At 42.2% G+C, this 26,882-nt stretch overlaps 1 protein-coding gene across 2 annotated transcripts in view; it reads left to right on the top strand.

Moving 5' to 3' along the window:
• Positions 1–26,882, top strand: part of adamts18 (ADAM metallopeptidase with thrombospondin type 1 motif, 18) — a 61,104-nt gene that overhangs the window by 26,273 nt on the left and 7,949 nt on the right. For both annotated transcript variants that reach the window (XM_056381928.1, XM_056381967.1), the window contains 7 exons: positions 5,600–5,772; positions 7,177–7,307; positions 9,063–9,186; positions 9,451–9,695; positions 18,362–18,482; positions 20,058–20,184; positions 26,320–26,524. In XM_056381928.1, the coding sequence (XP_056237903.1) occupies positions 5,600–5,772; positions 7,177–7,307; positions 9,063–9,186; positions 9,451–9,695; positions 18,362–18,482; positions 20,058–20,184; positions 26,320–26,524 (1,126 nt within the window). The remainder of the gene's footprint in view (positions 1–5,599; positions 5,773–7,176; positions 7,308–9,062; positions 9,187–9,450; positions 9,696–18,361; positions 18,483–20,057; positions 20,185–26,319; positions 26,525–26,882) is intronic.

A 26,882-nucleotide genomic window follows, 5' to 3' on the forward strand; every position in this document is an offset into this window, starting at 1 on the left:
GTACAATCCCTTGTTGATGTTCCCCACAACACATAAGAGATTTATTTGATGTTTTTAAGACTTTATTTTACTTTCATACAATATATAATAGATTTATTGCTTTTGGTCTGTCACTACGGGGATTGATCAAATAATTGATAGTCTGAGTCTGCAGTTAGTTAGCTACCCCCCACAACACTGCTCTTTAAATTTCATACAGGACAAGTGGGATGTCCGCAATGGGATATTTAGAGAAAGGATTAATTTCCTGATCATTCATGCCATTTCTCTGCCTTTACTGTGCAGTACAGTATGTGTAATCCATCAACCAAAGCTACACTTACAGAGACCTTGACAAACACTGACGTTATGTTGCAATTAAACGCAGTGTTTGAACGAGAACAAGTGAAGGGTTTAAAATCGTCTCCTTGAAGAGTGTTTATACAAGCAATTTCCTCCATACTGTAACACAGGGACGCTCATGATGGGGATGGTGGAACCAATTAACTGTTTTTATATTTTCGCTCGAGGGAGCAACCAACAAGAAACTTAACAGAAATTCCTCGACAGCAACTCTGATGTTTTTCCTTGTTGTGTTTCTATCCAACTGTCAAGTGGATTTTAATTTCTCTTGATGTTTAGTTAAAAAAAAAACATAGGAGGAATTGACATGTGGATCTACAACAATTAAAGGAAACAGCATTGCCACATAGAACTTCTATTCATGCGTGAGCACACACACACCCAAACATACTGTACAACTAGACTCTCATACCACGGTAAGTTTCCAGTAGGATCATGGCTAATGGCTAACATCCAAGGCCGCTGCACCACACTGATTGGTGGACAGCTCTCAAACTGCTGATTGGTTTGCACTGTTAATGATTGCCATCATTTAGGAATTAGTCATAGCAGGTTAGATCATAGTGGCACGTCACATCCAATCCTATATGTACACACAGACTCATGTGTCTCCCTGTGTTTAAGTGCAGGTGAGATGATACTAGGGACACAGTTGCTCTCTTCATTACTGCTGCCCCCGTGTCTTTCAGCCAAGAGAATGAACAATATGACTTCATACCATCATCTGCCATGCCACATCGTCGTTCCCTCAGCCTCCATGGTTGGGTCACATACATAGGAGTTTACACAGAGAACAATATAATGCAATTTAATAGACAGCCTCAAGAAGTTAGAGTTGAATCGAAACAATAAGTGCTAATGAACTAACTGATATCTCAACTGCTTATCGTGCTTCAGCTGACATTTCAACAGCTTTCATCTCATACAATTCAACTACTTTCAGTGCCTATACATAAACTGATAGTTTCACTGCTTTCACCTCTTTATTCTCCACCCGAGTTCCTCTGCTTTCAGTGATTACACTTCATCTACTCTACATCTCATCTCCTTTCAATATGCTTCAACGGATACCTCAGACTCTTTCAAGTGTTAGGTTCTCAAAATTCCTCAGTTCCTCTAACTTCCAATTTCTACTGTTTGTACGCAATATACTTGAACTGCTTTCAGTGTTGACCCTTCAGCTGACACTCGATGGCCTTTGTCTTTCAGTTTATTCACTTGAACGTGCACTAATTTGTTTCACTCCAAGGTCAGTGTATCACCTGCACTCTGATGATTTCAGCTCCTTTCACCTTGTTCCAGCCCTTTCACTCCAACTGATTATGCCTCCAACTTTTCTCAGGGCTTACATTTAAATTCATACTTCAATTTGGATCATTGCTTACATTTACTCTGACAATTCCACTTCTTCCAGTTATTGTGTTTTGACTGCCAGAGGAAGTGGGTGTGCCGCATTTCTGCTGCCACCACGTTTAAATTTTCTCCAGAAAATTCAGCCTTTTCTAGTTTGACATTTTCTTCTTAAACCATTAATGAGTCTATTCAGATTTCCACAGACTTCTACTACACTGTCCTCTTTACTCCACTGGCTTCATCAGCGCGTACTTAACAGCCAGGCAGATACTGATGTGGCCGCTCTGTCCGTCACAGCCGACTTGTCTCCTAATCCCTGTGAGGGATCAAAGACGTTTTCAGAGGCAGACCGGCCCTCATATGATACACATTATACACCATGACTGGCAGACCAAAAAGGGCCACAGAGCCCTTTAAACCAAGTTAGCTGTCAAGTTCATTTATCATTCCTGTGGCACTAAAGAGCGCTTTGTAGCAGCTGCTGCTGAAGAATGGGTTGATGCTGCTAAACGGTGAGTTATGGGGTCAGCGAGCCAGACAGAGGATGTGAAGATGGTGAGGTTGAAATATTAAATCCACTAACGCCAAGTCATGATATCATTATCATAATACATACAATGGGCCAAACAGTTGTCAGATCCAATGTGAAAACAATACAATTAGACTGGGATATGTCTTAATATGACATCTCTTCACTTCCATTGCCATATTGTCAACCCCACCACCCCAACACACACCTCCACCACAAGAATTCACACACTTCATCAACACACTTTTTCCCAGCTGCACCATGTACCCCTGAGTCACGTTTTAGTCCCTGACTCATGACATTCAGAGTGCGTTTGTCCCCAGTAATCTCTGCGATTATTTTGGCAGAGCCCCTCTGCTCTTAATCTGAGCAGAACAAGGAGGATTAGCCTGAATCTGACAGCTTGTCTCTAATGTCATCTTCACCCCCAAACTGAACTGTCTGGACAGTCTGGGGTGTCACTGTTAAATCTCTGGAAAGATCAATGACGCTTGACACATTTTAAACAATTAGATTCCTGCCAAACTTGCAGTCTACAGCATAAATTACATGTAGGTTTAGCCCTATAAAATCCTGATTTTTAAGTTTAGCTAGTAGAAATGACAGCTTTACCTCTCCTCTACTACAAAATCTTCTCCCAGCAGGAGCAGCCTTGAAGATGGTTCATTTGATTCGGCACAAACTCATCCATTTTACAAGGCAAGCATGTATCTTTTGCTCAAGTCTTGTAAAGGAGTTTCTTTGGGATCTGCCAATTAAACTTTTCCCTTCAAGGAGTTTCTCCAAGACGGAAAATGAATCTTCTCCTCCTCCCTCTCTCCCTCCATCTCCCTCCCAGCTCCTCCGTTCGCCGTAGACCACCTGCCAGATCAAACACAGTCAACCTAATCCTCACCAACAAGCCTGGGAGATTAGGCTCGCGATCTTGACCTGGTTTTGTAGGGAGCACATTTTGTCACACACTTGATTTAAAGGGAGTGGGGGGGGTGATGGTGCTTAGATAGGCCCCTGTTCGGTGGAGTCTCCCGGTTGACTTGTGAAGGTGTTTCACGGGGGTTAAGCCCGAAGCATGGCAGCAGAATGAGGATCTATGTGGGAAATCACGAGAGGGGCAGGGAGAGAGCAGGTGACTCAAGAACAAGACAAGACTAGACATGGTGACCTCTGACCCACAGGAGTTCGGTCTCAGCTTCTGCTGCCGGGCAGATTTACTGAGCTCCCGGGACATTTAAGCATCCTTAAGGGTCTTGAGGGCTGCGTCGGGGCTGGGTGTTGAGACAGAAGAGGAATGACTGAAACACAAACCAAAACACTTGTCATATCTGGTTTCTGTCTTGTTCTTGTAAGTAGATTTACAGTTGCAATGAGATGATCTAGGGAGAGGAGACTAAAGGGTGTAGAAGAGAAATGAGGAGTATTGTGAAACTCAGGGCCAGATGTCCATGCTCCATGAATTGCATTCAACTCCCTTCTCAAGTAAACTGTCCATCTCCTGTCCTCCTCTGATCAGAAGGCCTTGACTGACGAAGTATACGGTGTAGTTCCCCCAATGGCCTGACATAAGCACATTACCATATGGGTTGCGTTTGTCTGCCGCTAAGTCTTAATAGGATCAGGACTATGAAAACCTGGGCCAAACCCCCCCCCCCCCCCCCCCCCCCCCCTCACCAAGGGAAGCAAGATCAGCACAGAGCAGATTTACACACATACACACACACACACACACACACCTTCAATGAAGCTCCATCATTCTTGGCAGCTAGGTCACTCTGTGATTGAGTCCAGGTCTGAATGGAGGGGATGAACAGTTGGAGTTAAAGAAAAATGCAGTGAAGCAACATGCATCTCTGATTCTGATTGTTGCTGAACATTCATTTCATGCAGACACTGTTACAGGAAATTCAGAAGAAATATGCCTCTGGTTGCTTTCTCCTCTTTATGTTTACTGTTCTTATTAGACTCTTTTTCAGTTCCTTTTCCAAAGCGTTTCATTACACTGTAAAACTTAGTGAATTGTTTTTATTAGACATGTTTGATCAGCATGGTTCCACAGTCTCTGTGTGTGTCTATGTGTCTGTGTTGGCCACTTTGGTAAATGGCTAAACTCAATTTTCTCAGTTGGTGGTTGTGTTGGAATGCCTGGTATGAGTTATGAAAGCCTGGGAAATCTATCATGGCATCCTAATGTTCACTAAATGTCAAGAGGCTTTCATCATTTTGATGGGATGTTAAAGCTGTATTATCTGTTTATGTGCTGTACCTTTTCCTGTGGTCGAAGAAGTGTAGCACGGCGTATAGCAACACCTGACATGGCATCCAGGCTTTTCTTTGACAGCACCTACACAATCTGTAATTTACACTTTGATCAAGGATAACCATATACTAACAGACGCAATTTCCATGTATGACAGCAGCACTTTTGATGTAAACATTTTGTTCACTTCAATGGTGATGTCTTGAATCCCACTGTCCTCCAACACGATGCAATTTGGGTTATTGATTACACCGATGGTGAAGCCGAAAGGAAAAGTTTCACATTTCGGGATATATGCTTATTTTGTTTTCTTGCTGAGAGTAAGATGAGAGAATAAAAATCATTCTTATGTGTATCCGTTGAATATGAAGCTGCAGCCAGCAGGCCAGGGTGAAACGGCTAACCTGGCTCTGTCCAAAGGTAACAAAGTATCTAACACATAATAGCTTGTGTTTGTTTGCTAGTTCTGTACAAAAACTTCACAGGGAGTGATGTGCAGGACTACAGTGACATGCTGGTGGCTTGTGAGGTTGCCAGACCTTCCTTTGGTCAGAGCCAGGCAAGCCCCTTCTTGTTTCCAGTCTTCAAAATCACAAAATATAAATCCAATGTATATATAGAGCATATTTAAAAACAGCAAACAGCTGACCTAAGTGCTGTACAACATCAAGAAAAACACAGTCAATCAATGAATGAAAACGTAAACAGACAACAAAATAGCACGACAAAACAAGCAAGCAGACCAAATGAGGGAGACAGCTATGTAGCAATAGCTAACTTAACTTCGTCTTAATGCTAAGCTAAGTTAACCAGCTGCTGGCAGTAACTCCATACTTAATGGACAGACATGAGTGATGTTAATACCTAACTCTCGGCAAGCAAATAAGCATATTTGATGTAATCTGTTGTATAATTATCTGGATATCAAAACTGTGTCTCAAGCGTATTTCATTACATGTTTTGGTTGTTGTTCCCTCATCAGCGGAATTGATCTGTTCTGTGGAGTAAACATCAATCATCAATTGGCTTATTGTTGCATTGATTTCAGAACTGTGGTAATCAAACAAACAGGATATTTCAGATCTGTAAACTTAACTCTTCTTGTCTTGTCTTCCGCTCAGGCCACAGAACAATGGTAAATTTTGCTCGGGCTCCAGTCGGCTCAACCAGCTGTGTAACACTCGGCCGTGCCCTCTCAACGCCGTGGACTTCAGGGCCCAACAGTGCGCTGAGTACAACAGCAAGCCCTTCAGGGGCTGGTACTACAAGTGGAAGCCCTACACGCAAGTGGATGGTGAGTTGGTCAGTTGATCAGACCCACTGAACAGAGTCTGTTCAGTCATGTGGTGCATTTATATTTAATGTATGAATTGGTTTGAGGATGTTGTGTGTGTTGTGTGTATTTTTCTTGTATCCTACTTTGCGAGCTGCATATTTAAAGATTATTTGTAGTTACTTGTAAGATTTGCTATTGCTACATAGCTAACATTAGCATTAACAGCTGTTTTCTTATCAGTTTAGAAGAAATGTAATGAGTTCAGCATCAAACTTAATTCCTTTACTAACCAAGAGCTGACTGCAGCAATGGCAATGCTAGCTCACGTCTTTTCTTCTACTGAAGTTAGCACGCTAACCAGCTAGCCTCAGCCCATCTTGTTACTTTCTGATAGTGACTCACTGTAGCCTCCAGTCTGCTCTGAAGACGTAGCGCTGCTCAGAGGACGTATAATAACCTCTTGTCTTCTAAACACAACAATGTCTGAAGCTCTTGTCAAGCGACAATCCCTACCACCCGCTCCCAGCAAGAAACCACGTTTGGTGGCAGAGAAAATGTATAAATAGCCCCTTTAAATTATAGTATTTCTCGAGGATTATGAAGACATCCCATGATTTGCTGTATTATTGGCAGATAATGCACAAGAAAAGAAATCTCATTGTTCAAAGAACACAGCAAGACTATATAAACACAGAATTGCAGATTGTTCAGGGCAAGCTTTTTCTTGTCTTAATTCTGTAGAGCTTTTATATTCTGCACCCTGCTGTACTCGGCTAGTCCAAATCTCTTTTATAAAGTGTTTCTGTAATGCCAACCACTATTTACTGCTGCTGTGATTAGGGCCAAAAAGCTGGAGGAAACTATCATTCTGTGTAATGTACATGGGAGACATGTAGCCACCTGCACCCTCTGACACAGTGGGGATAGATTTAAAAAGGAAGCCTGCGGGCCAGCTTTGTTACAATGAGCGAGGGAGAGGGAGAGAGAGTGAAATGAAGGAGAGCCGTGCGTTTGGCTGTCGTCCCAGGCCTGTTTAAGCTGTTGATGAATGGGAGGTGATGTAGAGAGGAACAGATTCTGAACTGCCTTCTGGGACCTTGGGCCAAGTCACCTTCACCGTCATTTATTTTAATCAAAGATGGCTGCAGAGACTTGTCTGTGATAACTGATCTGAACTACAGAATAAACCTGTTGCCCCACATGAATACCCCTGGGTACATTTATAGTTCAGTTCCTGTCTTTTCCAATTCGGTCTCAGCAGGAGATGTGCATACTGTAAATGTAACAGGTTGCAGAGCAGTAGCTAGTGAAACTTCGCACGTACTTTACTGAATCAGTGAGATTTTATTCCTAAAATTCGTAAATTCTGTTGATTCTAACTTCCCCGTTGCTACTGTACACATCTGTTTATTCTCTGTGCAGATGAAGACATCTGTAAGCTGTACTGCATTGCAGAGGACTTTGACTTCTTCTTCGCCATGTCCAGCAAGGTCAAAGACGGCACCTCCTGCTCTGATCACAGGGGAGATGTCTGCATTGATGGAGTTTGTGAGGTACATAGGATGTTGTGTGTGTGTGTGTGTGTGTGTGTGTGTGTGTGTGTGTGTGTGTGTGTGCACTGAAACATATCTCATTGCGTAAAGAAAATTTGCATCCAGACTTTTTTGTTTTCCCTCAGTGTGAGATACGGAAAGTTTCAGAAGCTTTCAAAAGTATTCAGGCCTCTTTACATTCTGCACAAATTATGTGCTGTAGATTTAATTTAGTCATTTATGTCCATCAATCTACAGCAATTAACACATATTAACAAAGTGAAAACATGTTAGATATTTTGGCAAATTTATTAAAAATCTAAAACACTGAGTACAACATTTACAAAAGTATTCAGACTCTTTGCTGTGGCACTCAACTTTGTGGTCCGGTGGATCCTCTTTGCTTAGATTATGCATGGAAGTGATGGACATAGTTTAGAAAGACACACACCTGTGTATGTATATAAGAGCCCACATTTCACACTGCATGTCAGGTCAAACAACAAGCCTAGAAGTCCAAGGGACAATCATAAAATTTTGTGCTGAGGCACAGATCAGGGCAAGGGCATTAAACCATTTCTAAAGCTTTGAGTGTGAGATGGAAGTTTGGATCCACCAGGACTCTTCCTAGACTTGGACGTCCGACCAAATTGAGTAACCAGGCAAGGAGGGCCTATGGTGGTGACCAAGAACCCACCAGTCACTCTAACAGAGCTTCAGAAGTCCTCTGTAGAGAAGGGAGAACCTGCTGGATCGACCACCTCAGCAGCACCCCATCAATCAGGCCTTTATGGTAGAGCAGCTAGACGGACAACCCGCTTTGAGTAAAAGGCAAATGGCAGTCTGCTTGGACTTTGCCAAACGGTATTTAAAGGACTCAGACAACATGGGGAAACCGGTTCTCTGGTCTGATTTTTAAAAAAAAACAAAAAAAAACATCCATACATTCTTACGTAAACGAGAGATGAGTTTTTGGATCTTAATAAATTTGCATAAAGTTCTGAAAATACAGCTGTGTCCAGCTGAGTCTTGGATGTTTCCCCTTGTCTTTATGGGTCATTGAGTTTAGATGGAGCAAAAAAACATAAACAATGCAATAAAGAGTGCAAAAAGCGAAGAGAAAGAAAGACACAAGATCTCTTTAATCTAAAGCTTATTTGAAATGGAAAACAAGGGCAAACGTTTAAGTGCAAGAACCAATTCCTTGTTGTTGTATACTGTATTTTTTTTTACAGCGGTCGACATTTTGTTTGTGTAAACCTTCCGTATCACTTCCAAAAAAAGAGAAGTAGTTAATAGGGTTAAACTGGGAATTAGTTTAGAACCTGTGCAGTTGTCATGTTCATGGCGATGCTCGCTGTCCTTTAAGTTATTCTTGCCAATATGTCAGCTAAGAGCTTGTAGGAGGCATAACTGCATAAGTAAGGAAAAGTAAGTTTTATGTGTGAATTTACTGCAGTGTGCTACAGTGAAACATGTGCAAGCAGGTGTTAAAATTGTAATGACAGAATGAGAGTCTTCTTTACTTTACAGGTTACTCCATTTTATTGCAAATGTAACACTGCACCTACCCACCACGCTTATATTGTCCTTGTAATCCAGGTCCTTGTTGGAGTAATAAGGTGAAACATCAGATGTAAACACAGATGTAGTTTAAGTTACCTCCTTATTGTCATAATATATATTTTTAGATAATAACTGATCATACAGTTTATTCGTATTTACATCCTGTACATTGCAGCACTGTTGGCATGTGTGTTTTTTGTGTGAGCGTAGGCAGTGGGCTGCGACAAGATCCTGGGTTCCAAAGTCTCTCTGGACGCCTGCGGAGTCTGTAAGGGAAACAACTCCACTTGCAAGTTCTTCAAGGGCCAATACAGCCTTCAACACAGGGCCAATGGTAATCTTGTCTTTGTCTTTGTTTGTAGCGTGTCTGTATGTCTCAAGTAGCATGCACTTGTTTTTCTTTCAAGACACAGGGAGATGTTAAGTGGTCAAACAAGGACAAGAAGTAAAACCATGTAGGCACTTCATAATGGTCTGATGTGCAGTAACACACATATACCAGAGATAAAGTTGATGTAAAGCAGGGGTGATGCTGTGTGTGTGTGCATGGGTAACAGGAGTGTGTGATGAAACTCACTTACTTCTTTTTTTCCCCCAGAGTATTACTCTATGGTAACGGTCCCAGCAGGGGCACGAAGCATTCGTGTTCAGGAAGTGGAAGTCTCCACCAGCTACCTGGCCGTCCGCTCCCTGAAGAGGAAGTACTACCTGACCGGGGACTGGACAGTGGACTGGCCGGGAAAGTTCCACTTTGGTGGAACAGTGTTCGACTACCAGCGCTCTTTCAACAAACCGGAGAGCCTGTATGCCGCTGGACCTACTAATGAGACGCTAGTGTTTGAAGTAAGCCGCCGCTGCTGGGTGACGTCCGTTTGTGGCAATTGACAGTGACAGGGCCCCTCCCCCCCCCTTTTTTTTTTAAATGTCTGAACACGACAAGGCTTAGATGAAAAAAGAAGTTTGGGTTGCAGGGAGAACAGGGGTGGTTGTAGCTGTCTGCAGTGCTTCTATGGGGAATTAATTGTGTTGGGTGATTGGTTACGTCAGGCATGATGTGCAGATGAGTGGGTGGTGTGGAAGGCATTAGAAAGAAACTAGGGCTTTTGGAGTTTCACTGTGGTGACCAGCACCACAGTTTGTCTGAGTTCTGTGCAGGGCTCTCCTCTTTGTGAGCGATGGAGGGAAAGAAAGAGAATATAAGGGAAAACAGTTTAACAGTTTAAATTATTGGCTCACCCAGAACACAATGTCAGTAGTTTTTTTTAGCAGAAAGTAGGTCTACTGTCTACATACTGCACAAGCATCACAATCATCAAATGTTGGCTGTCGGCAGTCACTGTTTCTATTGAAACACGAGCCGATTGATACAAAATCAGAATCAGCCGTGCCTGCTCAGCATTTTTATACATGCCACGGAGCATGACTGAATGTTAAATGCTTAATAGCGCACCTGTGTGGAAGCATCTGCAATCGTTATATTTCTCATTTATTCAAGGTTTTCCTTTAGTTTTTCACCCGTCTTTATCTCAAAACCTGGGCAAATAAATCAGCATGAGCAGATACCAGTAAGGGTAAGTGAGAAAATGTGTTTTCTTTTCATTTGCTTTAACCGACCCGTTAAGCATCACTGGAATGACAGACAGAATAATCATATGAGAGAGAGAGAGAGAGAGAGAGAGAGAGAGAGAGAGAGAGAGAGGTGACACAATTGGTCTAAATCAGCCTTTGGGCCACTTTCATTTTTCAGATCAGTCTCACATGGCAGAGGCTTGCCCCTTGTTTATAAGCGCTACAGTTTCTTGGTACTGCCGGCTCCAGTGTAAACACAATCACGTGTTTGTCCATGTACACATATTCAAAGCCATGGATGTGCCCCCCACCCCTCCCGGCCACTGACCTCAAAAGTGCTTTGTTCCAGCCATGTGATTTGAAGCTAATAGAGTGAATAAAATCCCTAAGTCAACTGCCCTTTAGAGGCAGGGATGAAAAGTATAAAATCAGATGGTTGCCTAGAGTGAGATGTACTGCATAGTACAGGAGGTGATTTATGAGCTGATGGTACATTTTTTTGCCCGACGTTTATAATCAGTGGTGTGTCAGAAACCAAAGCTTCGAGGGTAGGGCGAGTCTTTACCCGTCCTGAAGGCAGCAGCAGAATGTGATGCTGGACAGGCGTATCCTCCTCACAGCAAAACTAATATTTGACAAGTGGCCGAGTAGTTTCTCCTCATGACTCTGTAGGTTTAAGTGAACGGGTGGAGGGGGTTGTGCGGGATGTTCTTCCCACATAACTTTGTCAGCGAAAGCATTTATTTTCTCCTGAACTCTGAACCCTAGCTGTGGAAACAGAAGTGAAAACCAGGTGAAGAGTAGACATTTGTTTTTTTTTTCCTCCTCCATCATGCTTGAAGTGATAGTCATGTGAAAGCTAGTCTCTCCTCAGTCCCTAGTCCCCCTGAAATACTGCAGTTGAAGCAGGAATGATTGGCCTGTAAATCCAGCAGGAATACCAGTGTGATATTTCCGAAGTGCTTGTCTGGTCACTCGTTTGACCATCAGGAAATGTCTGAGTGTTTTTTGTAGCTATTTTAGAAAAGAAGCCTCTGTTTGTGGGCAGTTTTGTGGATCCGCTGTTGTAGTTGGCATTTGAACGGACCATTCTTGTTTTCTTGTGCAAGATGGATAGATTTCATTTTTTTTCTCAGACACTTTTGGAATAATTTCTGCATCCTGCGATGCACCAATCTTCCTTTCACTGAAAATTGGTATTATATAGCGATAATAGCAGTTAACAGTTATATTTACAACCTCCGTTTTATTTAGCCATGCTGGTGACATGGCATGACATGTATGGATGGGAATGTCTGTCTGTCCACCAATAAATTTCAGACAGACATTCATGGTGCCCAGGGGGTGAACATGATGATCCCCAGACTTTCCCTGCAGTGCCACCAGCAGGTCACTTATCTAAAAAAATACCTCAGCATATTCTCGGCTCCCAGACGAAGCCGCAATATTTTTGTCTATGACCAAATATCTGCAATACTAGTGAGATTCCCATCAGCCTCAGCTGTACTTTGTTTTTTGGGATCAAATCTTTGAATGCTAAAACACTAAATTAAAGAGCTATTTGTAAGTTTTGCTATTGCTACATAGGAAACTTACAAAAAGCCCCTTTTAAGATGGTGAACATTATACTTGCTTGTGTTAGCATAGTAGTGAGTATTTAGCTCAAAGCCTCTCTGTGCCTTGGTTCTGCCTCACAGAGCTTTTGGTAATGAATGAGGAACATGGCAGTGTCGCTAAAAAGAAGTCTGGGGGAAAAAACACATGCAGTGCTTACTGTGGAATTCGTGTGCAATGGGGGGGAATATTATCAACACTAAACAAAGTGGTTTGGATGATCTATTGATAATCTTAATTGCTGGCTTGTAGACAACCTTTGTCGTTCTCCCCTCGAGTACAGTGTTATCATGATGATAGAAACAATGGCCCAGACTACACACATAAATCCCAAGTTATAATAGGGATAAATTATCCTTCAAAGAATGGACTAAATCTCACAGTTGTCTGTGTGTCTCAGTCATACATCTGTCCAGCAGAGAACTCAGCTGTAGCACGCTGCTGATCTGCAGATGACACGACCATAATCTCTATAAGTATGTCCTGTAATTACAAAAAGGAGAAAGAGGTTGATAGAAAGAGAAGGATAGAAAGAGGGGAGGGGGGGGGGTGAGATTAAAAGATTAAGAATTCTGCAATTGAACTCTTTGGATGTGAGAAGTTAAGGTCAGGGCACTGGGACTTTGACTGCAAATGAAAAGAGCCAAATGAAGGAAAGCGAGTCGTTTTTTTTTTTTCACTGCTGATCTTCATCTGTTTCACACATTCTACTTAACTGGCTCTGTCACAGAAAAACTGAGAGAGTGCAATGGGGGAGGGTGTACGCACCGATCGCTCCCAGACCCTTACTCAGCTTGAAACACTCAAAGAAAAACAAATGTTGAGGAGTGTGAGCGTAAACTGTGACAAGGTGTTCACATCTGCACAGCTGCTCTGCTGTTAGGGAGGAGGAAGGATGGGGAATGGGAGTAGTTAACAAGAGCAGGAGGGAACAGATATAACATATGGCTGCCTCTGGAGGTCTCAGTGGATACCAACGAGGATTATTCCGCCTGCATTGATGTTCTTGTGGTACAGCGAGGTAACGCCAGTTCAGGGCAAAGCATCGTGGATCCACAAGTGAGATTGACATCTGTGTCTGCTACATTGTAATTCATCATCATCTCATCTGACTTGATGAGTGCTGTGGTGGCTGGGGTGTGAAAACCGAGACACTCTGCGGTCAGAACTTGGAGTGTGGGAAGACTCGCACAACTTAAACTTGAAAGGCTTCTCATGCTCAACTTCTCTTCAGGAAATATTTGTTTCTTTCAATAAATGGGATTTCTCTTTGAGTCTAAAGAACAAGAGTCGATACTTGTAACCGTACTACAAAATAAAAGTAATTCAGGAGATGCAAACATTCGCCATCATTGAACATTTCTCCAACTAATGCTACACTACTATGTTTAGTTCTTTTGCTCCTGACATTCACACTACTCCAGAGATGTTTGGAAAAGCCGCTGACCCCGTTTTAGTTTGAAAGCTCCAGGGTTGTAGTGTGGATGGACAGAAATGGAGACGGTGGTCATGTGATATGCGTTGTCAGGTGTGATAGTATGGACAAAGATTATTTGTGCCACGGAGCTAAAACAGCTGACTGGACGGAGATGGTTTTCATTTTAAAACACAGTTTAAAACATAGTTCAAAATGAAAATGTTGTGGTGTAAACGTAGCCTTAGAGCCAATGAAAAAAGAATATTTAGCATAGTTTACATCTATTTCACTACCATGTTAGAACATGTGGAAAAATAAACTTTTAATGTGTTTTAACTTGCAAAAATGGAACCCAGGTTTTGTGTTTGCATGGACATTTATGAAATCAGGTAACAACCAGAGGTGAAGTTTATTCAAATTATTAAACTGCATGTAAACATACTGTCTTCCAACACTTCCTACTGACAGAGTTAAGGCTCATTTATTTGCCGTCTTTAGAGTTTCAGTAGAGTTTTATGTGTTGTGACTAATATCAAGACAGTATTTCGATGCTGCTGTTAGTCTGCTTTTACTACCAAGGCGTCACAAGGCCAATGTGAGCTCTCTCTGCAAAGTGGGAGCAAGCATGAAGTCACTGTTAATGTTGTGAGTTATTGCAGGACGCTGTGGGCTCTTGGTTTGCAGTATGGATAGGTAGGATGTTTTTCTTTGTTCTTATTGGTTTTGGTGTTCAGTAGTCAGCTGGGGGATGAGCTTTGGCTACAATTGTCCCAGACTGAGGAAGTGGAGAGGAGACAGGGTTGGACATGTCTAAAATTATTGTTTGGAAGTTAGTGTCAGTCCTGGCAGACAATGTTAATACTGTGGTTGGTTGGGTTTATTCAACATTGCGGATAGCTTAGGAAAGAGAGATCATACATTTAGAAAGATTCAATGATGTGTAGGTCCTCTATTAAAGGGAGTGCTGAGTGTTGTTTTTATAACTGTTAGTTCACATCATGGGAGGTTGTTTGGTAAAGGAGCAGGAATGTTGGTAAGAATTGGTTTGCTTGGATAAGCATAAAGTCCTGGTGTGGTTAGCAGTGACAGTTGTGTCATGGCCGTGGGTTGGGGTTTGGTTGGGGTGGGTGGCATCAGCGAAGGAAGTATGGGTGTTAAAGTGTGGCTGGATGTTGCAGTTTGGTACACGCCACAATTTCATCATTTTAGACCAGACACCCCCAAGTTTAAAGGAGACATTGTCTGAAACACTATGTTTGCAAACATTTAACCATGGTTTGACTTATGGCCTATGGCCATGAACGTGTTAGTAACATGGCTGAGGTGAAGAAATGCAGCCTTTTATTGACTCTATGAATGTCTGCATTTGGTGTTGAAGCATTTTAGACATACACTTGTAGTTTTGAGGTGCACTGTGGAGATTTTCACTTCTAGTAATACTATGGACTAACTTTATGGGTGGGTCCCTGTTTTGTTAGCATCATGCACATGCACAAACATAATGTTCAACTGATGGACAATTGGTGGCGGTAAACGCAGCAAGAATTGTAGCAACATGCCAACAAAAGCACTGAAGAAGAAGACTGGAAGTTAGCAAATATTTAATTATAGAATATTTAAAAATCAGTTTCACAAATACTTTAAGAATAAGAAAATGTGTTCCACTATGTTTTAGACCTTGAACATGCTTTTTCTATATAAATTAAAGGACAGTGCATTATCAGCCCGTGCAAGTGATTGATAGTGTGAACAAAATCAAAGGAAAACCTGTTTCTGCAGTTGGACTCCTTTACTTTCAGATTTACATAAAAATTCTCTCATCAGTTTACAGCAAGTTTGAGCGTGCAAGCCTGATTCAGTTACATTCAAGCTTGTGCTGAGTTTTGAATGGCACCCCTACAGGTAACACATAAGCACACATGTCTTGCACACAAGCAGACAAACTTCTTTTAGTGCAGGGATCTTAAAAGTCTGACACTGTGGGCCCTGAAACCTGTTTTTGTTTCCATTATATTTTTGTTTCAATTATGCCAAATTAGCTTTTAGCAGCTCTTGTTTACCACTATCACTGAACTACTGTCATACTGAGGAAGAATTAAAAAGATGACATTTCCCAGGCAAGTTATGGAGTTACAAGGAGAATCTTGTCTCTATGATTTCTAAGAGATTTTGATATGGGAAAGCCACATTTGGTGTATGACTTCACTCAACTATTGTTGGTGAGCGGGCCAAACTACAATAACTAACTTCCTGTTGTTTTTAGAGCACTGGCATGCACCTGTCCCTTTCACCTCATATATCTCCCTCTGGGGAGTCATACCTCACAGTTCGAACCCTCTGCTTTAGCGGAATATGACATGTAAACAGCCGTGCCTGTGCTTGTCACAGTATCTTCATATGTCTACACCGTGTCCCATTGATTTGTCCTTCCAGCTGTGCATAAGTCTGCGCACGCTGTACCTCCATATGCAGATGTGTTTCTGACATTAGACAGCTCCTCGCTCCTCTCCGGATAAACATCTCTCTTTTTGCCTCATGTCTGGCACGGGGCCGACCGCGCACATGGAACAGTTAACAAGCAGCAAGAGGGGATTGGTCCAGTCAGTGGAAGCACCCCAGGACTATTGAATGTGGACCGAACCCAGGAGGTGCTTGGCTTTCTAAGTTGGATGGTTGATGGTAGATTCCTTTGTACTTCAGGATATACCCCAAAGAAAATACACTTGTCAAAGCTCATTATTGCAGATACTGATAGACTGGTATGTTTGTCAGACATTGGAATGGATGTTGACAGTTGGACTTAATAAGATTTGCCAAATGGATTGAGGATTTATAACCACCCAACCTGAACTAAAGTGAGGTGGGCTGTGAATGAGACATAGCTATACTGAAGATAATCCAGCGCAGTGTTTTGAAATGGTTTAAAATGACACACTATGTAAATGCACCTCAACCAAAATTCTTCACCATTGCAGTGAATCCTCGCGGGGTTGTTTTAATGATAGCCTGATGCTTCTCCTGTAATGGGTATGTCTGCTGTCATTCATCCGTTAGTCCAAATAAACCTGCTGAACAGAAAAGGTAACTCAGAATCTCCAGCCAGTATAAAGGATGTGGTGAAAAGAAGCAAACTCTCAAAAGAAAATGGAAATTGTCCCTCGTTTGTTCATTGTACTGTCCAAATAAAATGACCTTATAATAGTGTGGTCAGCCAGTTTGGACTAGAGAGGGAACAAAGCACTCCTTAATGTTTCTTCAGCCTTCTGGTTAGTGGGTAGTAGATCTGACGGCTCACTGGGAGCTGAACAGCTGAATTAGGCTGCCACGTTGTCAGTGGTCTTACCTTTAGTCCATAACACACATTTAGTTTCTGCTCTTCTTTCATTGCACATCTTCATTTTTGTTTATATGGTGTAGACATACTGTATAGATTCATGGAGCGCTGCCAATTATAGATGGGCTCAGCTAGAGGGTATACATTATACTGTATGTGGGGGAAGAGTTTTTATTATCCAGAATTTAGGGAATATGTGGTTATAGAGCTGAAATGGTCACTTATTTAATGCCAAATATTTGCTCAAATGTGAAAATGTGCTGTTTTTCTAAGTTTAATATAATTTTAAATATCTTTTAGTTTAGTGTTAGTTTAGTGTCAGTCATTTTTCATTGTTTCATAAATAAAATAAAACAATAGATTGACTGTGGGATATAATGTGTGCAAGAAAGGAAGGAAGGAAACAGGATCTGTAAATCAACCATTTTTACTCATATTTTAATATATCATGAAAACATTATTCGGAGAATTTACTTACGGTCAGTTTTATACATTGTATCGACAGCTGCAACATAATATATTCATTTAATGTTGTAATGTCATTACTAATGTCCCCGATAACATTATAGCACAACTGTAGCATAAAAGCAATGTCAGACCTGGATTTTAATGGTTTTCTCCGTGAATGTCTGCAGCACTGAACATGCAGCTACATCACATCAGATTTTCTAATAGCAATAACCACACAGTTTTTTTGGGCTAAGTCTACAAGCTATTTTGCACAATGCCGCTACATGGCAAAAACAAACAAACTGACATGGCTGACAAAAATACAGCGTTGTGTTTGATGCTATATTCCAGTCAAGCATACTTTTCGTAGCATTTAGTTGAAGAACATCTACTCTCACCTGTTCAATGAGAGTAATTTAGGCTGACATGGAAGTTGGTGACAGTTCAAGGGGCATCTGGAGTGGTAAACGTGGGGTTAGAAGGTCCTGAAAGTCCTGGGACCATGGCTGGAGCGGTTGATTTTTGGTTAGAGAAGCTGGACGATGGAGCTGCATCCCCCGGCCTTGGCGTCGAGTTTTCTTGAGACGTCTCTTTTCTGACTAACCTTGTCTGTTCCTCCTCTTTCTCGATGCCTGGCCTCTTAAAAAACTTGTACTGAGAGCTTTGTTTTGACATCTTTACATTTTTTTTAATCAAATCTCCTGACCTAATGTTAGCTGTGCCAATGCCACCCAGTGCTCATTTGAACTTTGACCTTTCATTACATGTGGTGGGAAGTCTCTCTGTTCGTATGTTTTTTATTCGCAGCTAATTCATGTTTTTTAATATGATTATGGTGGGTGTGCCAGCTTTAGATTTATATGGCAGAGACTCATCTGGGCACACCTGTGGCTATGCGGGTGCTTTACAGTATATACTAGTGGCCTGGAGATTTTTGGGGGAGGAAGATTGCTGGTTTAACTCCATAGAGCAGCCAGGAAAAAAGTGGTTGCAGTGGATGACTCCCAATGTAATGTGAACATCTGAAAACCAATGTGATGCTTTCCGTGGCTAAATAAAGGTTAAAAGACAAACTACATCCACACATGTGATACCTTTCTGACTGACTGTGTTCTTGCCTGACAGATCCTCCTGCAGGGAAAAAACCCGGGTGTGGTGTGGGAGTACACTCTGCCTCGCACTGAGAGGAAACCTGACTACAGCTGGGGTGTGGTGCGCTCGGACTGCTCCGCTCCCTGTGCTGGAGGTGAGGCTGTGTGTGTTTGTGTTTGAATGTGGGCCAGTACATGTGCTCTGTGTATGTTCATGTGTTGTGTACATTAATTGAACTTTTGCTTAACCCCTCCTTTGAGCAGTTATGCCCCACTTATAGGTTAGCAAAAGTAACTAGGCACAGCAGGCCTGTAAAGCTTTGGGTTTCTCCACATGTTGAAACTGTGTGCATGAGGCTGTAGTAAGAGCAATCCTTTGCTTTCAAAGAGTTCTGAGGGTTGTCCTTTTTCCTAGCGTTTGAATGGAATAGAAACAGTGCGTTTATCTCCTCCAACATAAGCTGCATTCGTTAGCAAGTCCAGCTAGCTAACTTACTAACTACACTAATAATGTTAGCAGCTCTGTCCTGCTCTTTCTCTCTGAGACATCTACACTCAAACAACCTCAGCCAGTGTTACTTCAGATAGAGTTACAATTGCGAAACACATTTTATATTTTATTAGAATATTAGCTTGTGCAAAATGTGCACTGCTATCCACATTTTTAAACAACATTTTGTGTGGCGGCGTGCGTTTCAGTCTGTCTTCAAGTGTGGCCATTTGAACCAGGTATAAACACTTAACAGCCGACGTGGTTAGACAGCATGTCTAATTCTGATGGAACATTAACCGGCTCTTAACCTCAGTCTTTCAGCATGATATCATGTATCATGCATATTTAACATCCCCTTTTACAAGATTCTTGTTTTGAAACAAGTCAGTTAGAAACATTAAAAAGTCAGACAGAGAAAGCCTTTTCAAGTCATGGCACATAATTGCTTAGGTACTAGCTAGCTTGTTACAGCTGATCAAATCTGCCAGTGAACTTCTCTAAAAGGTAAAATTGAAGGTTGACAGTGCTTTTGTTTATCTCCATCTGAAGCCCGTTGTTTCAGAAAACTATTAAGAATTTAGAGTGGCTGATATGCCACAGTATTTGTTAACTGCATATGTGCTGTGTGAGAACAGAAAGTTTGACAGGCACAGCAGCGGTAACTAAGGAGGATGGGGCTTAACAAATGGTCAAATGTCCCCAAGGGTGTGATTTTATTTGTATATTTGTGTCTGTTTTTGTATATGTCTCTATATATGTGTGTGTGTGTGTGTCTGTGTGTGTGTGTGTGTGTGTGTGTGTGTGTGTTTATATGTTTTTATATTCTGTACAATTCCCCTCTGCTACTGTGTGGTCCAGGAAGTGTGTTAAGGCTAATGAAAAGCACCTTTGTCACTTGAGAAGTTCAGATTCTGTTGGTCCCAAAAGACTCTCAGTAACCCCCTGCTCACTTGTCAGTGAATGGATATGTCTGTGTGTTTGTGTGTGTGTGTGTGTGTGTGTGTGTGTGTGTGTGAGTGTGTTGTGTGTGTGTGCGTGCGTGTGTGCGTGTGTGTGTGTGTGTGTGTTTTGTTCTAGCTCGTCTCCAAAGGCGGCAACAGTCATCAGGCATGCAGACAGACATACTGACTTAACCCAGACATCTTGATCTACGACAGTTAAAAAAATGTAACTGATGTAGTGAAATCACCCGCAGGAACTACATCAAAACTCTTTTTATTTTTCATTTTTCCATCAGGTCGTATCTCGACCAAGGCTATCTGTTTGCAGGACCAGAAGGTTCAGGTCAACTCCACCATGTGTAATCCCCTCACCAGACCGACGCTGGGCTCCCATCTCTGCAACACACAGCCCTGCCCTGCATAGTAAGTGCTGCTGCGTGTGTGTGTGGCTCAGGTGGCATGTGTGTTTCTGTTGCCAAATTTTCAGGAACCTTTGGTGCTGTCTTTATTACAGGCACACACACACACACACACACACACACACACGCGAACACACACACACACACACACACAGACGCTGTGGTTGAGCAGTGTGGAGGTTGCCTGTGGTCCATTTACTGTGGCCAGCCACCACTCTGTTCTCCGTGCTCCTCTCTTCTCTGTTCACTCTCTAATTTTTCTTTTTTTCTTTCCATTTTCCTTTTTGAGAAAACACAAGAAAGCACTCTCTGTCCACTGTGCTGTTGAGTCAGTCTGTACTTATTGCATTGCAGTGTTTTCTCTGCATGTCCATCTGTAGAGTGAGTGTCGAAGGGATTTTAATCACACAGTCGTGACAGAATCGTGCAGCGTTTGATTTCTTGCCTTCATGTTTGTGATGTCCATCTTTGTTCTACTGCCTGGTGAGAAGAGGCTCCTGGTGGATGGCAAGCAGACCTTTTAGTTTAATCTGAACTCTCTCAGGTTGGCAAGTCTTAACAAGCCTTAACCAGTTTTAACTAGTAGATGAACGCAGACCTAATGGTTTAAAACATTATAATATTTTATTATTTCTCACTACAGTCAAGGACACTTATTTTAAGCTCACAGTTCTGGATTTAGATGATGTCAAAAAACAGGGTTGTAGCCACCAGTGAAGTCACAGTGTCATGTCCTCTGTTGTATTTCTGGGAATCTGAGTGGTTAAATGACATGAAAAGTTTACACTCTGTGATTATACACATGTTGGATGTGTAATCACAGAGTGTTGGGATTTTAAGGCGGATGTATAAAGCAAAAATTTACAGAAAACAAAAGTGAACAGTTAAAGGAGCTATTTGTACGCCGTGGAAAGCAACACCAATGTTAACTCTTGTCTCGATCACGACTTTTCTTCTATTCCATTTTGTCACTCATAGCGACTTACTGTAGCCTCCAATCTGCCCTGAAGACAAAGCGCTACTCATATTATAAAGACGATAATGGCTGAAGCTCTTGTCAAGTTACACCACCACCTACACCTGACAAGAAACCATGTTCAGCGGAAGAGAAAACTTACAAATAGTCTCCTTAAGTAAATAAAAAAAATGTGAAATTTGTGCCTCTAAATGGGAATCATCAGCTGCTGATGCACTTTGTGCTTATTGCTAATTAGCAAATGTTAGCATGCTAACGTGTACAACTATGATGTGGACACAGCAAACTTCACTGTTAGCGCGTCAGCATGCTAACGTTAGTATTTAGTTCAAAACGCTGCAGTGGCTAAGTACAGCTTCACAGAGCTGCTAGCATGGCTGTAGACTCTTAGCTAAATACCTCGACAAGTTTCCAGAGTTCGGTTTGTGGCTGGTCAAACATTTCTCAGGTGGGTGGGGTTCTGTTTTGGAATTTGTAGTTTTGACCTCAGTATTTCTAAAATCCCTGGCTACAGCCCTGTCAGAAACATCTTATTTCAGTCTTATCCCCAGACAGAAAGTTCTACCAACTGGTTGACTGTTTTTGTCATGAAGTAAATACAGGATGATATTTCCAAGTCTGCAGTGGAATTTTTACTTTAGCGAACACTTGAGAATGAGAGAAAGAAAAAAACAAAGACATAGCTGAAGGGAACAAGGGAGACATCAAAGGCGTTGTTCCTTTCTGTGCATAGCATATATTTCTCATATATTCTCAGCCCAAAGTTTCTGCCCATGTTCTATCTCAGCTGCATAGACATTGTACTTAATGGCATGCATTTTTAAAGGAATCTGAGCATTCGGGGGCCAGTGCAGCAAGCAAAGGAGGAAACCACGCTTAAGTGCAGTGGAGTAACACGTTGCAACAGCACTGAATAAATGGCTTCTCTCCTATGTAGGCCTTTGGCTGAGGGAACTGGAGCTAGCTTGATTTACTGCGCTGCTCCAAAGAACGGGCAGGGAACCGTGTCTTGGGTTCAGTGAGAGTGTACACACATACACACAAATGCACACACACACAGGGCAGCATGCACGATTACAGTTCATATGCATACACATTTTCCAAATGTATGATGCTGAAATAATGTATTATGGATCCAAACCATGAGGTAAAAATAGAAATACAAGCTGCTTGTGTTTGATGTTAATGTTGATGATCATTTTGTCCATCATCAGCAGTGCAACTAGTCCAGACTGAACTTTCTCCTGTGTCAGGGGTTTGAACAAGCCAGACAACTATCGGTTGCACCTCCAACATACAGCCTCTGTTTCTCACCAAGTTTCCCACCACCCGAGAGGGCATTTCCTGCCCCTAATCTCAGGCATACCATTTCTCTTATCTTGGCGAAAGGTATTAAACAGCCGTGTTGCGTGTCCTGACCTCCCCCCTTTGTTTGAGTGAAGAAAAGTGGTATAGTCCAGATAAATAGCATCAGTGCATGTTGTCCATCCGTGGAAAATAAAGCAGTGTTTGACACCCATGGATCTTATTATACAGTAGTTGACACCATTTCTCAGCTGGTTGTGTGTACGAGCCAATTTATGGGCGCTGCACAGAAAGACAGTTGAGTTGAGTGAGCAGCATGAAAGCTTTAATGACTACATCAAGACCTCCATGATGTATGGGCACACATTCAAGGGCCCAGCAGAGAAAAAAAAATTGACAATGAGGTGGAATGCATGTGTGCTCTGTGTTTGAGTGTAAGTGTGCCTGACAGGAAAAGGAATGTAAAAGTGCCTGCTTATCTCTGCGGTGTGTATCTCGGGTGCTGACAGGCCTATCCATGTTTTATTGTGCAGAGACGGCTGGATTCCCACGGGGCAGAGCCAGTCTAGCCATGCAAAACTCCCCCTCTCCACACCCTCGCCCCTTCACTCCCATCTACCCCCTTTTGCTTTAGACCCATTTTAAACCTTCACTCCCCGTATGGGTGTCGAGGAAAACAAGTATTCTAGACTGTGGTGTTGTAGCAATTTCTGAACATAAAAGGGGGGATGCATGAAGACATTAGTTCAATCTTCCAGCCCAGCTTGCAGTCAGGAAGAGATGCACTCATATCTCATAGACATTTGTGTCCTGCCTTGCTTTGTCCCAGCCCCCCATCCCCAGCTCGTACTACCTCTCCATCTTCTCTTCCTCTGTAGTTCCATCTCTGCTGTTTGAAGTTATTTTGCTCTTTCTCTTGGCAGAGGCCATCTGCAGACTCACTTACCACAGGTTGGGGATTTCTCCGTGTGTATCACGCAGCAGCAGCATATGTAGACAAATCAAAGTGAGGCGCGTTGTACCTGTGCCAGAGAATATGTGCAGAAAAAAAAGAGACAAAAGATGTACGCACAAGATGCTGAGAGCCTGGATTTATCAAACCTGTAAGAATTAGACTGAAGAATGCTCTACAGAGCCAACATTCAAGTAAAAAAAGAGAGAGAGAGAGAATAAGATACATACTTACAGAACAGTGCAAGAGTAACATTTAAGAGCTGCTCTGAAATGAGTAATCACATGTGTGCTCAGAGCAGGAAGAGCCAGTCAGAGACAAAAAATATGTGGTAAACAAAGCAACAGTTAACATCTTTGGAATATATTAATATATAAATAGGGATAGAATAATGGGATGTTTTCTAAATGGGAAACAAATAGATAACCAAACTGGAGGAGGAAAGTAATTGTGCTGCTGGTGGATGAGGTTAGAGACAGGATTAAGAACCACATTGACAACAGCAGGCAATGAAAATGCACACAAATTGGTTGGAAATCAAAACAAAGTTTGCTTTATTCTTGTTGTTTGCACAAAGTCAAAAAAATGATTAAAAAAAAAAACATGCAACATTTTAGCCAATATGTTTTTGGAGCCAAAAGCATGTTACATATGTTACTTTGGATGATATATTCCTGGGTATCATGTCGTAGACATTGTGTTCTCAGCCTTGACTCTTAACCTTAAGAGACCACTCAGGCTCTGTTATATTTTAAAGTCAAAATAGTAGTAGTTTTTTTATTCTTAGTTTGGTAGTAAGACTAAATGTGAAGGGTTTTTATCCTTCACTGAAGTCCAACATTTCCCTTTTATCCATTTGATAAACACTGGTCCACATTTAGATTTTGTAAAATTACCAGGCCTTTTTCACAACAGACATGTTGAGTTGTCACCGTAGCAAAAGCACAGGTGTCACTAATAACATTCGCAATGGCTCAAGTCTCAACCCCACCTGCAGATTTGTCAGCAGCATTTGAAGGAGCCTTGGAAATGGGACAGCCTAGTCACGCCACTGTGACGCAGTCGGTCTTCACATGCAGCCTCCGAACGATGCGGCCCCTGGATTGGGACACAGCTTTTGAACGAATGCAACAACAGTACCAAGATCATGTAATACCAACATTGTAAAGAAGTAACTGAAAGGAATACAGACATCAGAGGCTGTAAGGACCATTGAATGACAAAATTAGATTGAAGGGCTGAGAAAGGAAAAAAATACACGGAGAGAGACAGAAGGGGTGTTTTTACAAGAAAGATGAGTACAGACGGGAAGTAGCCTACACCAAACCACACAAGTATAAAAATCTGAGTTTTACAAATTCATAGTCTCATAGAGTCCTGGTTAATATGGGTTTAGCAACCTGTTAAGCAGACGTAGTCATTTTGGTCACAACATGATGAACTTAGGAAAACCATTGGCTTTCAATCAAGCTCAATATCAGGGTAAGAAAACCTGTTCATTCATTGGCAGTAGCTGGTCTGCAGCCATACACGTACTAAAAATGCATGGGTGAGCTTTTCAGAACCTCCACTGCAGTAATGCACTCTGCTACCTCAAAATATGTCAGTTATTGAAACATTTCAGATACAAATTACAGCTAGGTCAGTGGTGGTTTGCAGCGAAGCAGAGTGGCACTTCAGCCACTTTTCCCCAATGATATATTGTTATTTATAAGCCAGGGAAAACAGAGGGAAAAAAAGCAAACAGTCCCCAAGCCAAAAATCCAAAACCAGCGCTTTCAGGTCCCAATGGTTCACATCTTTCCCATTTCCAAATTGCAGTTTAGTCCTGCTGCTTCATTTGTCTGCGGCATTTGAAAGAGAATGAAAGCATTTTTCTTCCCCCGGAGCAGGTCGGCGTCGTGGAGGAATGGTCTTTGCGGTGGCATGTCGTCTCAGAACTGGACTGAGCCATCTGCCCATCTCTCCGTGTCCCTCTTCTAAGCCTGCGGTTGTCAGACCACTCATTTGCTGTAATCTCCCCCTTTAGCGCCGATGCCAAGACAGAAGCTATTTTTGAAACAGCAGTAGGCTTTCATCAGTGGTGAAGCAAATTTCAAAGACACTTAGGAGAGGACATGGAGAGGCAAAAGCAGACTGGACTAAGAGGAAGGACATTAGAAATAAAATGAGAGAGGACAGGATAAAAGAAGAGTGGACACATAGAAAGAAGAATGAAAAAGACAGAGGAGAGGACAAAAAGAGAGAATTGAGGGATTGTGGACCAACATCTGCCTGTGGCCTCACTGTATGTTGTATATTGCGGTTGGCTCTGGAGACCTGGGAAAGCTCTTATGGAGAGTTGTATATACAATATGGTTTCCATATTTAGTTTCAGATACGAATGGTAAACAGAGAGATGGATGGATATGGATTTATATCTCGGCCTGTTTATTTTTTTTGTATTAACTTCCAATTTGGACAATGACAAAGATCAAAATATTGTGAGTATTTTAGAAGCAGCAAGTCCATGTTTTAATCAATAAAAGAAAAGTAAGAAAAGCCCAACTAGGTCACTATTTGGAGCTTTTAACCACTTAATAATATACGGTCTTCTGACGTCTTTGGTGTGATAGCACTCACTGGTAATTTAGGGTGAAATTGTTTTTTTCTGTTCGTGTGTTTGGGCCCAAAATAAGTGCAGCAGATTAGAGCTGGGACCTGTGGTTGGCTGTCCTGATTAGGAGCTCCGTCATGTGGCTGGTATCCTGATGACAGAAGTTACTCTATAGCAGTTCCATATATCATGCGCAAAACCCTGCATCACTTACATGTACTAATGCTATTGTTCACTGATAACTGACGTAAACCTTCCATCTCTCTCTCTCTCTCTCTCTCTCTCTCTCTCTCTCTCTCTCTCTCCCCAGCTGGGCAACAGGCGACTGGGGGCCTTGCAGTCGCTCGTGCGGAGGAGGCCAGCAGACGAGGACACTGCGCTGCCTGAGGAAGGTTACCTACCAGAGGGAAGAGGTGGTGGCACACTCCCTCTGCCCTGTCATTTCTCCAGCCCAAGTCCAGCCCTGCCACACCCAGGCCTGCCCACCAGAGTGGAGCACCGGATCTTGGTCACAGGTGGGTTTATAGAACACCTGCTAGCCACACTAGCAGCATGGCTCTTGGTCCATCTCTTTGGTCCAGATTGAAATATCTCAACAACTCTTCAATGGTTTGCTACTTATTTTCATGGTCCCCAGAGGATGAACCCTAATGACATTCGTGATCACCTGACTTTTCATCTAGTGCCAACAGCAGGTCAAATGTTCTGTTGGATTGGCACAGGATTTAGTACAGACTGTCATGGCTCCTAGAGGAATGAATCTTAATGACCCCCGAGACCTCATTTCAAATTGTTCATTACTTACCAAATACCTGCAAAAATATCACAACATCTTCAGCTGTATTTTGTTTTGTGCCAATCAGTAGATGTTAG

This window comes from Seriola aureovittata, chromosome 1 (genome assembly GCF_021018895.1).
Source record: "Seriola aureovittata isolate HTS-2021-v1 ecotype China chromosome 1, ASM2101889v1, whole genome shotgun sequence".
NCBI lineage: Eukaryota > Metazoa > Chordata > Actinopteri > Carangiformes > Carangidae > Seriola > Seriola aureovittata.